This window comes from Euprymna scolopes, chromosome 14 (assembly GCF_053919585.1).
Source record: "Euprymna scolopes isolate OS-2025 chromosome 14, ASM5391958v1, whole genome shotgun sequence".
Lineage (NCBI taxonomy): Eukaryota > Metazoa > Mollusca > Cephalopoda > Sepiida > Sepiolidae > Euprymna > Euprymna scolopes.
In genome coordinates this window covers 53,804,584-53,822,837 of record NC_136495.1, presented here as the reverse complement: position 1 = coordinate 53,822,837, position 18,254 = coordinate 53,804,584, and the positions used below count along the sequence as shown (strand labels likewise).

Here is an 18,254-nt window from a genome sequence, read left to right as displayed (position 1 = left end):
TGTGTGTGTGTGTGTAACAGAATAATTTAAGATAAAACGTAAAATTACATGGGAACTTTACATTTTCAAGTCAATAAGCTTACAGATAGAGGAATAAAGGAGAACCCTTTTTAGGCCATGGCATTTTGACGCTAAATACTTCTCATTAGAAGAGGAAAATATGTTTTTTTTTTCTTTCATGCCTTGTTTTCATTGTGCCACTAGTTCACTTTGACTTGTCTTTTCCTGGCTGTTTACATATTTCTGCATTGACAAAAGTTGTACCAGTACCTAGCCCACATTACCTACCTTTAAGCCAAGCAGCATATGCCAATATTTATAATGATCAGTTAATTAGTTTAGGAAAACTGTACATACAAACATATCTAATTGTATATAGAGATTATCTGTGCTCATTGATCTAAGGACAAAAAAAAAAAAATGAAGATTTTAATTTTAAACCAAGTTTAATATAATTTTAGAAAAAAGTTCTCTTAATGTAAACATTAATAAAGCCTCCTTTGGTCATTTTCATTGCTTACTTCAAAATGGAAAATAGAAGACAGTACTGTATGACCTTTGATTGATTGTAGTTTTTTTGTTTTACAAGGTATTAACCCTTTTCAGGTTATTTGATGCCAAATCTAGTGATTTTGGTAAAAATTTTTATGCTTCAAGTTCTTTATATCTTCAAATATTCATTCATGGTGTTTCGTTTGGTTGTTTATTTAGAAAATTGTTTTTGTGTTTGACTTAGCAGAACATGATTGAGTTTTGCAAAGAGAAAGAAAAAAAAAAATGATACTAGTTTTTGACCAAAAATGCACTATCTCCAGACAGCTTGGCCTAGTAGCACTAGTGTGACCTTTGAGGTCAGACAGCTTGTTAGATGAAATCATCATCGTTGCCTAAAGCTTATGAAATAAAATTCTGTGGGGAACAGAAATTTTTGTGCGGTTCCCATCAGATATTACTGTGTGACATCTAAGGTCAGACAGTGTGTTAAATTGTCATCAGTGTTTAAAAACAGTTGGAAAAAAAAAAAAACTACAATATCTTGGAAAGTATATATTTATTTGTATGCTAGCATTTCAGCCCGGCGTTGCCCAGGTGTTTGGAGGTGTATGTTGAGGAAAAAAAAAAAAAAAAAAAGAGCGGTCAATTTTTTAAAACTTTGACCCCTTAACATTTATTGCTTTGGGCTCAAATCAAGTTAGATCCATGTCCAAGGAACCTATATCTAAAATCTCAAGTGTTTAGATTCGAAATTGTCGGAGGAGTTGAGTAGTGTTCTCAAAGGTCAAATCGTTGAACTTTGACCCCTTAACAGCCAAATTTCTGTCTGAAAACCGATTACAAAGATTTTCCCAAATTTCAAGTCTGTAGACTGAAAATTGACAGAGTTATTGCATAGGGAAATGTACACAGATAGACACACTTTCACAGATCGGGCTCTATGTACTGTTCATAAGGTCATGTGCATATGTATATATTAAAAAGTGTGAATATGTAAAGTAATGTCTTTCTGCATTATAGTCTTCCCTAACTACCATAGAGAAAAGACAGACACATAGATAGATTTGATGCAATATATAGTAATGATTTAAAAAGTATTAAAAGACTCAAGCGCCACCGCCAAGAATCGAAACCAAAACGTTCAGCTCCTGATTTATTTATCCTCTGCCGTCAATGACTGGGTTATAAAAACAGGTTTACTGTATTTATTTGCTTCCCCACCAAAGCAAATTAGGCACAAGGCCGTTTTTAATGTGGGGTAAAAACCAGCTCTCCTAAAAGTAGGCAAAAAGGGGGTACTCTAGTTACCAAAAATAATAATTGTTTACTGCAAGGCTAAAAATTAAAACATGAACCAATAGCTACTACGTTATGCATTCGTAATGCCGGCGTTCGAACTTCACCTGGCAAATTTAATTTTTTTTTAATTTTCACTTTTGCACCGATGTTTCCGGGCTAAAACCCAAATATAAAGTTTTACATGGATTCAAATGCCTTATATATGAAATTTCATGTCTGTAGACCAAAAACTCTAGGAGTTTGGTGGGCAAAATTTGTTAAACAAAAATATATATGTATACATAAATATACATGGAAACAATTTTGTGTTTACTATAAACTTTTTACGCAAATATTATGCAAGTATAAATCATGTAGAATATCTGCATGAATATAATTACATGTAATAGTTAACTAAAGATCATGATTCCATTAGAAAACCGAAGCAACTAATAGAGCAGTAATTAACATGAATGTTTAAAAGAATATGCAAATTAGCTAGATCTTTTGCTTGTAAATGCAATTCCACAACCCATATATAAGAAAATTGTATTTTCTTTTGAAATAAATAGAAAAGAGGGTTTTTAATATGAATATCAATACACACAAAAGAAAAATGAAATTATAGGAGTACAGATGTATATATACAAGTTTATACTCACTCCTTGTGTGTTGTTGACACATTATCTGAATATGTCTTTTTTTTAATCTAGTTTCTACCATTTTACAGCAAATACAAAGAAAAATATTTGTAAAATTCAAGAGAAAAAAAAAAATTATGCTACTTAGTATCATAGGAGAATAAGTAACTGTGATGAATATATTTACATCTTGTTTCTACTGGCAAAACGTATTAAACTAGGTTTTACCCATTAAAAACTGGCTAAAGTTATAGTCAACTTAGAATTATGCCAAATTAATGGTTGAATATGATTAAATTTGTGCTTATTTTTGCATCAAATATTAATCCCTAACTGTGCATAAAATGAATGCCATAACAGTTTGCTGTACTTTATTATAACAAAGATCCATACAAAATTTCAGCAATATCAGTCAAGTAGTTTCCAAGAAAAAGTAGAATTTAAATACTAATTTCTATTAATCCCTGTGTATTGACTGGATACCATAATACTTAGTTTGCTGCACTTTCTAAAAATCCATACAAAATTTCAGCAAGACTGGCCCAGTAAAAAAGAAAAAGTGAAATGGGCAGACAGGCAGACAGATCAAGAGAAATATAACTTGGGTTATGTTTACAAACAAAAATAATTCACTTTGTCTATTTTTTTGCAATGTATATAATAAAAGAAAATATTTCCCTCTGATAAGAGAGTTAAAGTTTTGGTTAAGGGTTGAATTTCTTTGTGTACAGCCTAGCATTTACATAGGGTAAAGGAGTGAAAAAGAAATGAAAGCCAAAGGTATGAAAAACAGGCTTACAAGGAAGCAAAAAAAGAAACATGGCGATTGATAGAGCATCAATATATACATGACGGCCATGGTAGAGATTACATCAGACATGCAAATGTTGTAAAAAAAAAAAAAAAAAAAAAAAAAAATGAACTGCAAGGCGTTCAGGGGTGGGGCGAGATTTCTGTGCAGACAACTGGAAGTTTTTTGAGTTTTTTTTTAGTTCAGATAGAGAAAACATCCCAAACTATTTCAGCAGATTACTATTTTGCATGCCGAAGTAATATGCAGAGGATTCTGAAAGTGAGCAGCGAGATGGTGAAGATGTTCAGTGGAGAACGTGATTTAATGGCCTGGTTGAGAAAAGTGAAGTTGGTTGTAAAGCTGCAGAAAATTCACAACTTTGTTTTATGTCCTTGTTTCTGGAAGGAGATACCTTAGTCCTGTATATCTCCAGTTAACAGAGGAGGATCAATGAGATGCAGAGAAGATAGAGGCTAAACTAAAGGTGGTGTTTATTGAAGGAATTTTCTCTACACATGCAAAACTGAGGAGGATGTGGTGGACTAGTGAGGCAGTCGATGTACATGCAACCAATGTACAAAGATTGGCAGAATTAGCAGGGAACAGGACGAGAGCAGGTTGTAAGACTTTTGGTAATGGTTTCCCAGAAAATATTTCCATAGCATTACAATGATTACCGAATATAAAAGAGCTGCCGATTAGTAAATTTCAACTGCCAGGGTGCTAAATGTGTTGATAAAAGACCAAAGAGAAGAGGGATTGCAATAAACCATGTGTGATAACTTGTTATTGATGTGGCGATACTGCCCATTGAAATGAAAATGGGGCAACCAATGCGTCGTGGTTACACCTTTACATCATCAATGGCACAAAATCGATCACTACCAACATTAGGAATATCAGTAAATGATAAGAGTGTGAGCCCTCATCGATACTGGTTGTACTACCACGTTAATATGATTAGGTCTTTCATGTAATTGCAGGGGCACAAGTACTATAAGAGTAACGGATGGACAGAAAGTTACATGCAGAGGAATTACCACTGTAATATTGGAAATATGTTGATAACTACTGAGTACCAAGATAATTGTGCTGAAAAAAATGATCAACGATGTTGGTATTATAGTGAGGATGAATATGATCCGCCAACTTGGAGCGGTTATTATTGACGAAAATAGTGGTGTGGAGTTCAGAGGAGGAGATTGTACTACAAGCATACCTAAACCAAGTGAATTAAGAAAAATTAATGTGAAGTGGCGAACAAGGACTTCAGCACAAATTTGATGTAAAGTGGTGGACAAGGACTTTAGCTCAAAAATTTGATGTAAAGTGGTGAACAAGGACTTCGGCTCAAAAATTTGATGTAAAGTGGTGAACAAGGACTTTGGCTCAAAAATTTGATGTAAAGTGGTGAACAAGGACTTTGGCTCAAAAATTTTTATGGAATGACGTGGAAATAGACTTCAGAACTTTTAACATTAAAGAACAATGTCGATCGTTATTATAGAAAACTAATTGAACAAAAGGTCGACTTTGATAATGAAGTCAAACAGTGGCTTGCGGAAGGAATCCTCGTACCTTGGTATTAAGATATAAAAATGGGAGTGCTTCCCATGGTGGCAGGGATACAACCCATGAAGAACAAAACCAGACCAGTCCTTGATTAAAGAGAAATGAATAAATATATCATGTGTCACTCTGGTGGAGACGCAAATGATGTCTTCGGAGAAATTATGAGGAAATGGAGACAGATGCCAACGGCGACAAAAGATTGTGAATTTGAGATCTGCATATTTACAAATTCATGCTGCAAGAGATCTCTGGAAGTTCCAATTGGTCTGGTATGAAGGAAAGGCCTATTGTCAAACTAGATTGAGGTTCTGATTAATTGTTGCCCCAAAAATCATGGCAAAAATTTTGAAAACTGCGCTCAATAAAGACCTAATCAGGAAGGACACAGATTCGTATAGCGATGACATTCTGATTAATGAAATAGTAGTGCCAACAGTGGAACTTGTACATTATGTACCTCCAAACTGTTGTGTACTAAGTCATCAGTCTAAACAAAAAACACGACATCAGTTAGTGTTTATTGTAATTTCTATGGAAGAGCATTAGCACTATAAAATTTATTTGCAAATAACGTTATTTTACTATCGTTATTAGAACGGTAAAATAAGTGTATAAGTTCACAAAGTAATTTCTCATATTACGAAAAACAACTATTTGAAGATATAAGAAAAAGCTTGCAAAGAATTCAAAATTTATACATTAAACGATAAATTTATCAGAAATTTCCGAATAAATAAAATATACAATAAAAAATGAACAATAAAAATGTATAAAAAATAATATAAGACTTACCTTTTGTAAAGCAAATAGATTTTTAATAACGAACTAGACAGACGATAAAATTAATTTTAACCTGTTCTGTTGATACATGTATCTACAAATGCTTGTCCTTACAGGCTTCCGTATATTTTTCAAAAAAGCGCAAATTTTGATTTCAACCTCTCTGTCAATCAAATCAAAACAAATTTTTTTTTGGTCGATTTTTCTTTTGCAATTTTTATTATCTCAAGAGTCATATATTATATACGAATATATTTTTTTAATATTGGAAACCTGTTATATAAAAAATCGGTTTAAACTTCATATCGCGTAATATTTGAATTTAATATCATTTAAAGCTTTTTAAAAATAATTATTTTTTAGAATTCGGTTTTTTGATGTAATTGAAATAATTATGTTACCGAGAAAAAAAAAAAATCAAGAAAAATTGTTCATTTTATTTTTTTTAACATAATATTAATGATTTTATGTCCAATTTTATTTACAACTGTAAGGTAAGTGAAAAAAATTATGGGATTTTATATATATATAAATATAATTATTTTTTATTTATTTAATCTTTCAAGCTTTAAAAAATGTTGAAATTTTTATCAACCTACATTTATTTTTTTCAGTTTTCGTAACATGAAATATTGAGGGGGGGGTAGAACACCTAAAAAAAAAAAAAAAATCCTCTAATATATTTAACGAAACCTACTTTTAATATGTAAGTTTATTTAATAATGAATAAATATCGAAAACTTTAGATAAATATGACTTATTTGAGTTTTGATAGATTTTTAAAACAGTGTGTCAACGGCTTAAAACACGTTACTACATAGGAACGTTGTTTTAATGCATCGATAATGTAAACCAGATTTTTGTCTCACATTTTCATTATTTTTGTAAGCTGTAAAAATTTTTTAAAAAATATTAGCAGTTTATTTGAAGCTTCTTTTAAATAGTAAAAAAAGTTAGGATGATAATAAATTAATTACAGTTACATAGTGTTACATACAGGGGGTGGGTTAAAACTGTGGTGCGCGTTGGAGGTACCTATTGTACATCATCTTGACAAGCTTGATCTAACGGCAAAACCACCAGAGTTGTTGAAGGGAGAAACAGTATTGGATTTCCAGCTTAATACAGACAATGCAGGAAGATTCATATTTATGAGAGGAAAGATACATGACAAAATGAGCAGGCATATGCAAATACATGCGACATGACGTCAGTGTGTTTAAGAACTCTAGTTTTAATTGGACAAGCAGCCATGACAATTTTCACTTGCCAGGCGTATAATTTCATCCATCTTGGATGTTGCTGTTGTTCTTCGATGATCTTACGAAGAACTTCAGATTATACACAGATAATGAGCAATAACTTAGCCTAGGAGAGCTACCCATTTTGGTTTGCATGTTAAAATATGTGCTGCATGACATAACACCAACAAATGACGTTGGAACATAATCATCGATTCTAAGCATTATAGACAAATTGATGCTTGCCAATAAATGAGTGCTGTGCACAATGTGGCCCCATAGAAAACCGTCATGGACAGAACTGTTGCTACCTATCTCTGAAACCCTCCAACTGAGAGAGGAAGTTTGCTGGAGGTTTGGAAGGGAGTAGTTTTAAAAAGCCCTGAGAGTTATCTTTAATTTTAGTTTTAGCCCTCTTACATAAATCGTCATTATAAAACACAAAATTATATAGGTCTGTTAATGCTAATAAAACATTTTAAAAAAATAAATAAACTAGTTTGTAATGCTCTTTGAGCGATGTTGGTAAAATACCCGAGTATATCAAGTTTCATCTTTACCTAATTTCTACTATTTTATAGTTATTACAAAGAAAAACATTTGTGGAATTTGGTGGATAAAAACATACGTGATTTATTATTTGCATGAGAGAGTAAGTAATTGATGAACGTATTTACATATTGTTTCTACTGACCAAACATTATTAGAAATTATGCTTATTTATGTGATCTGAGCTCTTTAAAAATTTTTCCCACTTTTGTAAAACAAATTCCATTCAAAGGGACTCTTCCTCTTACTTGGATTTTTATCACAACAAATGTAGTATCCATTCTATTTTCACAATATGTATAGTTTTATGCATTTATTTTTTACCGTTTCTGAAAAATTGGACCTATTTTTGACAGTTTTTCTTTAGTAGAAATTCTATGCCTATTTTTTCTAGGTAAGAGGTATAATACCAATAGAAACGAACCACATGAGAAAGTACAGGCCAAATATGCATGAAAAATTCACAAGAGATACCACAGATACAGCTAAAATTTCATGAAAATAGACCTATTTCTAAGTGCGGGGTAGGACAAGACTATCTATTTCACTCATCAGACCCACTAAAATAACATTTCTAGTAGTTTCAATTAAAATTTTAATTGAAGCCGTATACAACCAATTAACCATCATTAGATGGAATTGACAGTCTTATTCAATCTCAACAAATATCATTGTCACAAATGAGGTTAATCACTGCCAATTAAATATAGTGAAGCAAATTTAATAGATAATACAGCTTTAATTTGAGCCAATTTGGGCCACTTTTTAGCCATTGTAAATCATTTTGTATGCTATTGGTATATTTCTGTGAAATTATACCTATTGGTACATTTTTTGTGAAAATACATTTCTTGTCTCCTTAGTGTTAGCTTTTTGCATACTTTGTTAAATTTCCATCTTCATGCAGTGAAAGACTCGCAGAAATTGTCAAAAATTAGCAGTAAAGACTCATTTAGACATATGTTAATCCATTTTAACACTTTAAAATCCTATAATTTTAACTCTTCAATTTGAAATCATCAGATTTCTACTCCAGTAGTTTCTTCCCCAGAACCGCTAGACTCTGAAATTCCATTCCACGTTCCTGCTTCCCCAACTGTACTGACATGCAGAAGTTCAAGTGCAACGTGAACCGACATCTTGCTGCCCAAATCCCAACATAGCGCCCCAGTAGTTGCTGTCCCTGATAGTAGCACCCTACACCAAAGTAGCAATGCGCCTTGTTTGGAGTGAAAAAGTAATTAAAAAAAAAAAAAAAAAAAAAAAAAATACAGGGTGGAACAATAAAATGGTTGCCTTGGAAAAGATGATATGATTCCATTTCCATTTGATGAAAACAGTTTTTCTTTTTTTGTTGCAGACCATTGACTAGTTTACCAGTTATGTACAAATCCCAAGAGTGATAGGAGCCTTCAACTATGTCCGAAATAATGAGATAATTGCTTGTAATTAGTGAGAGTCAACAAAACAAACATTCTCTATCTAATATGTAAACGTGTACTTCTCCAGACTGATGGGTTTCTCTCGGAACTCGTTTGTTTAGTTTGGGTTTATAAAACTAACATCTACGTCAGACATACATCAACGTTTCTTTATTTCCAATTTTGACACTTCATCAAGCTAAATCTTAAAGGTTGGTTGGTTTTTGTTTTACGGCATATCAACCCTTTTCGGGTTATTTAATGCCGAATCCAAAGATTCTGAAGAAAAATTTTTTTAATATAATATATTTGTTGTTTTCACATCGGTTTCTATTTAACCCATAGTTGGGACCCTAACAGGTACTGCCACTCCGGGTCAGAGTGGACCTGGGAGCAATGGTAATTAAAGGGTGGCTCCACACTCCCCAAAGCCCACAAGCTGGGGCCTCACCACTGGATATAGTTTAAGGTCATATCCAGGATCTCCATTGAGGGACTTTTACCCTCTGCAGCGGGGCAGTCGGCGTATTCTAATGCCCCACCGACAGGGCCAAATCTTAAAGGAGTTTCATTGTAAGGTTTCACCTGATGACGTTGGATTTCTAAGGAAATCGCAACCGAAACATCTATGCACATATGTAGACAATAATGTTTATAAAAGAAGTAAAAATTATATATAGATATAATTAAAACAGATTCGGTCATAACTTTTGCAGTTATAAGCATAATTAAAATTATAATAGATTTACATATTTATAAAAAAAATTTTTTTTTTTTTTTTTTTTTTTTTAAATCACTATTTTATATAAAGTTAGATATGTACATAATTTCCTCTTAAACTAATTAACTGATCATTATGAATTTTGGAGCCATTGCATTAGTAACAAGTGTATGATGACAAGAAATAAATGGGCAAACACAGGACAAACTTTAAACGGGTTGCAATTCCTGTCTTTTGTAAAATTGTCGACAGCTGCTTGAAGACTTCTCATGCTGCGAATATGCATTGATAACAAAGAACCACAAGCACTTCATAGGGGATTATTATCTCTCCGCTAACACCTAATAAAGAGAATATTGATTAACATACTGCAGGTTTTTTTTTTGTTTTGTTTTTTGTTAAATGAATAAACAGGAATAGAATTTCAGTTATTTTTTTTTTTAACATTAAATGTTTATGGTTTCAAGTTTATTAACAATGACAGTCGGAGGTCATTTGAAGACTGATATTTTTATATATATAAAAAAACAAAAAAACTTGACCCGATAAAAACCTGAAAAAAAATCCTTTGATCAGATTACAGCAAGAGGAGAATGGGTAGTAGTGGTAGTAGTAGCAGCAGCAGCTGCATGAGAATAGATCGAATTATAAAATAATAAAAAGAACAAAATCATTGGAGACAAACTTCCTTGGTTTTCATCTCATGTATCTCAGGGGAAAAAATATTTTTTGTACATACCAGAAGGCTGTTTATATTAAAATCAGAAATCAATATTTATTATTATACTAAATCTGAGTCAATCAATGTTCGTTTTTCTAAGACTTTTCTTCTTATTGTAGCAGAATTCAGACCAAGAAATCAAAAACTAACAAAATATACAGCAAATAACTAATAAAATGCAAGAAAATTTACTTCTCTATTGACTGTCATAATTCAACGGTGCTGAAATTTCTTAAGTGCTTTTTATTTCATAATTTATTTCAGAACATTGAAAAAAAATATTTGAAGGATTGTAAAAGAAAATGTTCGAAAGTCCTCGGTATATCGATACACTATGGCTGACTAGGATAGCTTCCATACATTTATATCAGATCTACTTCTGCGTTCCATGTTTAAAAAGGATGTGCCCTCTATAGCATCAGACCTGACGGAATAGTTAATTGTAGGTATAGACCGTTTCATTCCCTCCAAAAACATTCCAGAATGTGCTGCTGCCATTGCACATAGAAATCACTTTTTTCCATTGCTCCCAACATAATAGATGTACTGAGACTAAAGCCGCTTTCAGGACTGCCAGCAATCATGGTAAAAGAGTAATAAAGAATGCGAGAGAGTTATATGCTCAGTCCGTCAAGTCCAAATTAGCTGAACAGCGGCTTGGTTCCCACCAGATTTGACAAATGGTGAACAGGATCCTGAACAGAAGCATGTGCTCTATCCCAACTATCATAAATGGACCTGAGGTAATCTCGTCAGCATCAGACAAATTCAAACTCTTTGCCAAGAACTTAGCAGCAAATTCTACCCTATGTGACCAAGGTCGCCAAACCCCTGTATTTATTCTTGTATCAGAAAACACTATGCGACATACAAATATTTGTGCATAATGTTGCCAAGATAATCAAAAACTTTAATTCCAGTAAAGCAACTAGTCCTAACGGCATTTCTACTGATAAGTCTCCTGTGCATCATGAGTAAGCTGCTGGAATCTGTTAAATAGAGAAGTAGTCAACCACCTCAGCAAAAATAAACTTCGTAGTAACATAATATGGTTTCCGTTCTACTAGATCTACAGCAGATGTGCTTACAGTTATATCTCATAGGATTAGCGGATCTCTTGATGGAGGTTTCCTTTCTAGGGCAGTTGCTCTTGACAGAGTATGGCATAAAGGTTTACTTTACAAGATCTCCAGTTACAGTATAGCTGATAGGCTCATAAGAGTAGTGGTTGATGGGCAGAAATCAGAAGCTCACAGTATTAATGATGGAGTCCCTCAGGGGGCCATTCTAGGCCCAACTCTCTATCGAAATCTACATCAATAATCTTCCAAATCACATCCTTACACCATTTGTAGACATTTATGCAGACAACACTACCATCTATGGCAACACAAAGACCATAAACAACCAAGTTTTTTTTTTATTCTCTCTCCTCTGATCTTGAGCATGTAGTACAATGGGGAAAGAGGTGGCTGGTTACTTTTAATCCATCTAAAACCAAGCTTCTGTCTTTACATCATCACCGCTTTGATCCCCATCTGGCATCAATTGAAATGAATGGCTCTCATTTTGGGGAGGCTCCATGTTTTCACCATTACTCCTGATCTGAAATGGAACACATACATCAAATCTGTTGCCAAGGTCACTGGGAAAATGGTGGGATCCTATCAATCCAGTAGATCGATCACTGCTGATACAATGCTCTACCTATATAACAGCCAGGTACGTCAAAGGATGGAGTATTGTTGCCACATCTGGGCTGGAGCTGCTAAAAAGACTTTATCCTGCCTTGACAGAGTTCAAAACAGACTTCGTAACCTAGTGGGGGGATGCCCTTTTCTCTTCCCTGCAACCTCTTTCTCACAGAAGAGACATTGCGAGCCTGTCTCTGCTTTATCATTATTTTCATGGCAACTGCTTGTCTGAGCGCCAATCTATGGTTCCCCCTAACAAAACTTACGAGAAACATTTGTCTAGCAGAAAACACTATCAATAATTTCCCCCACTCTTTATCTGTGCCTAAACCTAAATGTAGATTCCATGAACAAAGCTTCTTTCTTAGAACTGCACACCTGTGAAACTCTTTTCTGTTGGCCTGCCTTCCAGTTAACTACAGTATGGTCAACTTCAAGTCCAACGTAAACAAGTTCTTGATGAGCCATTCCCCTTAAGTAATCCAATTTACCAAATTTTCACTAACAATTACTACATTATCCCATTAACCACTGTACACTTATTAACTAACCCTTATTCTCGAGTTGTCTCTGGCCTTGAGAAGTGGTAACTCCTTAGTAAAAAAACAAAAAAAAAAACATGCAGCAACGCACTTCTATATGCTACAACTTATTTGGAAATCAAGAAAACCTTTCAGTTTAAAGTTCAAAATGCACAGATCAGTGAAAAAATGATTTTATCCTATTTTTTTATTTTTGCAATTTGCTGGCACTTATTAATTGTAATGATTTAACAGCAGTCATCTTGGATTAGTGTTTGTGTAAAGACAGAAATAAACAAAGTCTTAGATTGAAAAAACAAAAAAAATTTTAAACACTTTCAGAAGATTAAAACTTAACTACACAACATAACCCCCCCCCCGACCCACAAAAAAAAATAAACAAACAAGAATACATAACAAATAACTTATACCAAACACATTAAAATGTAATTATCTATCCATGCATATACTTTTAACGTCCAGATGCTTTTTATTTTTAACATTTCAAAGTACTTGTGCAGAGCAGAGAGTGCAAGTGATATAATTAATTTTTTTTTTCGACAATTTCTGTAAGTTAGTTAATATATAGCATTAAAACTATGTTTTTCTTTTTGTTTTTTTGTAAGCATTTGTCTTCTGATCACGCCTTTGTCCCCACATTTGAGCAGCAGCAAAAAAAAAAAAAAAAAGCCAAGTTCGTTTGCATATTTGAAAACTGGTAAACATTAATCAGAAGTGACTTTTTCAGGGCATTCAATTAATTAAGGAAAGTTTGTCAGTCAACGGCCTCCATATCATTTAGATGTCTGCTTAAACGTGACATTTTTTTTTGGACATACACATCGATATGTCTTTTTCATATTATTTCAAGCCAAAGGTAAAACTTTTACCGTTATATATATCACTTGAATAATAATTGAACAAAAACTTTAACAAGATATAATGTACTAAGTTTATTTCTCTATATTTTTAATGTTTTATAAGTTGTTTTTTATATATATTTACAACACCCTTGTTATTTTCTCATTTTTTATGTTTTGGTTATCTTGCGATCAAATAAAATTTCGTCCGTTTTATTCAATGTAAAGTAAAGAATCTTCGTATGCAATTTAAACCCTGATCCTTCCTCTTCAATCTCGAGTAAAAATCATGAATTAATTTCGTTTTACTACATTTTTACTTGTATTTTTTTGTTGTGGGTGTTAAAAATTAGTGTCATAACTAATATATATATATATATATATATATATATATATATATATATATATATATATATATATATATATATATATATATCAGATTAGCTGACGAAGAGTATAAACAAAAACGGGCAAAACATTTCAATCAGAAAACCTAAAAGGTTTAATAAATGTTCAGAGAATATTTTATTTTGTGTTAATTTAGTGTTTGGTTTGCCTTAGGTAGGGAAACTTAATGAACTTTTTTTTTTTAATTGTCTTGTCCCTGTTCTGAGCGGAAATCTTTAAAAATGAAAACAAAAAAAAATTGTCCTCATGTACAAGTTCCCCAAAATACCAAAACCCTAAGAGAAAAGTAAATAATAGTAAATTATAAAAAAAAAAAAAAAAAAAAAAAAAAAAAAGCGAATACAATTTTTTAAACGACTATTTGAAAAACGTGATCATGGAAGCATTTTTTGAAAAATGAGAAATAATTCATTAAAACGGGCACCTGCTAAATCCAAGTAATTAAATAAATTCAAATGTGTTTCCGTTAGCATGTCGCGGTGTGGGGCAATGGTTAACGTCGTAAATTTTTTTTTTTTTTTTTTTTTTCCACACTTTAATTTACAACTTTGCCTCAAGGGTTCGGGTTCGATTCTCATAATTACTTTTTTTTTTTAACAATCATTTAGAAACTTGGTAAACCGATAATACTGAAGAAAATGAATCTTGACGATTCAAAATATGTTTAAAATTATTTAAATGTTCGAAAAAAAAAAAAAAAAAAAAAAAAAACTATTTTATACAAGTCCAATGTTGCTTTAAAAGTAAATAAAGTGAAAGAGAACATATATCCGTAATTGTTTAATTGGAAATGTTTCGATTTAATTAATGAAAACGGGAAAGATTTTCATGGAACATTTTTTTTAAACAGAAAATTGAAATGACATTCATGATATAGTTCAAACTGGACGAGCGGCGCCATTTGAAAACCAAAACAAAACCAAAACATTTTAGTTTTTTTTTGTTTATTTATTTTTTCGTGTGTGTGTGTGTGTGTGTGTGTGTGTGTTTGCAAATGAATAAATTATAAAAAAGATGGTTCCGTTCGTCGAGTGTTCGAGTAACTAGGTATATCAAGTAGATCGGGAATTTTTGTATATACTGAAATTCTTTGGATGTCTATTCTACAAAAGCACATATTTCCTTCTCCAAATTGTAATCGTGAAAATTTCTCCCCATTACAAATTATACTAAGTACTTTTTAAACACGTCTTTTTTGTTAAAATCAAAATACGTCCTTCTTTGTTGGCATTCTTCGTCAGCTGATTTGATATAGGAATATGCGCTGGAAAAATCATTTCTGGTTAATGTTTACCAGTTTTTAAATATTCTATTATGCTGAAAAAAGAGACGAGTTCGTTTGGATATTTTATAACTGGTAAAAAATTGACCAGAAGTGACTTTTCCGTGGCATTTATGCAGGTGATGAAGAATGTTAAAGTACAGAAGTTGATTTTAACTTGTCTTTTTTTAAATACAAATTAAACGGAAATTGGCAATCCCTAATTATCAGATTTGGATCATTTCTAGAATAGAGGTGCCCCTGCCCCGATAATAATTTTTTTTTTTTTCGGTTTAGGAATTTAACAAAACAAAAATTATACATATTAATATAACAGTACTTGTTTGTAATGAATGAGTAGTATCCAATGGGTACTTCACGGCGAATGGTGTTTTAATGATTGCTCTCCATTTTCTTTCACTTTCTCCGTATATATCTCAGACTTTATTTTTAATCGCGCGTGTATTTATTTAATTTTTTAAAATATTTTTATTTCGTGCTCGTTTTTATTTTATTTTTATTATTTTCTCCACTTATATTTTTTTCATACATATTCAAATAATGCTTTTGTTCCCCCCTTTTTGGTCTCAAATAGTACCTTCAAAAAGTTTTCGTGATTAAATAAACCACAGAAAAACTTTTGCGCATGCGCTTTGAGGTAGTAAGTAATCATTAAATAAACACCGTTTACGCAGGGTCCACGTTCCCCGGTACTTACGGAGTCAGACCTAATTTTTTTTTTTTTTCTACGTAGTATAAACACCCCTAAACTCGCCATGTTAAGAACGGCTTCCGAGGTTGGGGAGTGTTTATTTCGAAAACCGTTCTTAACGTGGGGAGTTTAGGGGGAGGGTTTAAATTGGCACCTTAATAAAACGACCCAGCGTAGTATTACTACGCTGGGTCGTTTTATTAAGATGCCAATTTTTTTATTATTATTTTTTAATCTAATCTTAGAAGATATTCAAATCGTAAACGGTTTCGCAGTTATTCAAATCGTAAACCGTTATTTCTGGGACTGACAAGATTTTCCGCTGGACTCCAACTCCTCTGTGTGCGCATTCCTTACAAAGTACCCAAAATATTTAACATTTTTTCTTGTATTTCGGAATAATAATAATAATAATAATACTTAAAAATCAAAAAATAATTGCTTGATTTCAATTATTAAAAATTGTTCAAACTAAATGATTTCGATATGAGTAATGAAAGAAAAATTTAGAAGTCGTAAATAGAGAAAGAATCTTCGACGAAGAAAAAAAAAAAACAAGAAAAAACACGGGATCTTACCGGGCAACCCAGACGTCAGTTATGGGCCCACATGATTTAAACTCTCTTTCTAACTCATATTTGCCAACTCTATTGCCCAGATCACCAACAAACAGTCTATAACCACCTCGAATTCGATCGAGTACAGCACGATTTATAGACATGGCCAACAGAGGAACGGGTACTTAGTGTGAAAGCTTCGTATGAGCTGAATCAAGGGCAAATAACTCTTCCGAGCTTTGATTTATTTTATTGATTTAAAAAAAAAAAAATAACAACTTCTGTGGTGGCTGATGGCCTTCGTAAAGAAAGAGCCATGCCATTGAATCTCGTTTTTGGTTTGTTTGTTTCTGCTGATGCCATAGTGATTGGTGTTAAACATCGCTTAACAAGACTATGAAATAGATGAAATGAAGTACTGTCTTCAAGGGTAATAAAGGTTCTCTAATGTTTTAAACCTGTTGACTCGTGACTAAGATCACAGTATTGGGGACAAAAAAAAAAAAAAAAAAGAATTCTTGTCACTTTAAATTCTCTGTTCAATAATTTTTGTAACAAGAACAATGATAAAGTTATTTAGAACAAATTAAGCAGTAAAATAAAATGTCAAACATTCATCTAAATTATCTAACATTTTATAAGTTTGAATTAAATTTATTTATTTATTTTTTTTTACATAGGCGTCACCACTTATCAAGACCGATAGGCCACTCAAGGATAAGGGTTAAAGAGTGTAGAGAGTCAAAAGGACAATATAGTAATCGATAGTAATGGAAGTTCGGTAAATTTGTTAACTTGGAAGTGGAACGGCTCCTCAGAAACTTGTTCACGTTGGACTTGAAGACAACCATATTATAGACAGCTGGAAAGCAGGAAAACGGAAGACAATTCCACAGGCGTGCAGTTCTAAGAAAGAAGCTTTGATCATGGAACCTATGTTTAGGTTTAGGCGCAGATAAAGAGTGGGGAAAATTAAAACGGAAGACAATTCCACAGGTGTGCAGTTCTAAGAAAGAAGCTTTGATCATGGAATCTATGTTTAGGTTTAGGCGCAGATAAAGAGTGGGGAAAATTATTGATAATGTTTTCAGCTAGTCTAGTGTTTCTTGTGAAAGTTTGGTGAGGGGGGACCATAGATTGAAGCTCAGTCGAACACTTTCCATGAAAATAACGATAAAGCAGAGACAAACTCGCAACATCTCTTCTGTGAGATAGAGGTTGTAGCGAAGAGAAAAGGACATCTCCCACCAGGCCACGAAGTCTATTTTGAACCCTATCAAGGCAGGACAAATCTTTTCTACCAGCTCCTGCCCATATGTGGCAACAGTATTCCATCCTTGCACTGCACTAGTAACTTTGTATTGAAATTGTTTTCATTTCATTTGTGTTTTTTTTTTAAATTATTATTATTTTAAAGTAACCTATTTATGGGTTTTAATTTTTCATTTTAAAATAATATTAATCGTTTTTTTTTTGTTTTGTTTTTTCAAGGTAACTTATTTATCTTCTTTTTATATTTTAAACTAACTAAAACGTCATGATAAGCATCTTAAACAACATGGTAAGCATCATCCTAGACTCTTGACCCTCAAGTTGAAGAGCCATTGCTCAAAATGACAAGGTACTTCAAAAAGACTAACTGGGAAGCCATCAGGATCACATCAAAGATGTCCCATGGAGTAGTATCTGTTCTCTTCCTACTGAACAGTGTACAAACAAGACTACTGAATGGTTCAAAGCAGCAATTCTTCTACCACTCCAGAAGATATCTCACTACTGATGCAATTCTCTATCTATATAAAAGCCAAGTACGGCCAAGGATGGAATACTGTTGCCATATCTGGGCAGGAGCTGCCAAAAACAGCCTATCATGCCTTGACAGAGTACAAAATAGACTTCGTGGTTTAGTGGGGGATGCCCTTTTCTCTACCCTGCAACCCCTCTCCCACAGAAGAGACGTTGCGAGCCCATCCTTGTTTTATCGTTATTTTCATGGCAGGTGCTCGTCTGAACTCCAATCCCTGGTCCC

General features: G+C 32.8%; 1 protein-coding gene across 1 annotated transcript in view; it reads right to left on the bottom strand.

Moving 5' to 3' along the window:
• LOC145293018 (uncharacterized) overlaps nucleotides 1-16,452 on the bottom strand; it is a 71,238-nt gene extending 54,786 nt beyond the window's left edge. Inside the window, exon 1 of the mRNA XM_080139299.1 lies at nucleotides 16,247-16,452. Within this exon, the coding sequence (XP_079995425.1) occupies nucleotides 16,247-16,389 (143 nt within the window). The 5' untranslated portion in view covers nucleotides 16,390-16,452. The remainder of the gene's footprint in view (nucleotides 1-16,246) is intronic.
• Between the last annotated feature and the right edge of the window lie 1,802 nt (nucleotides 16,453-18,254).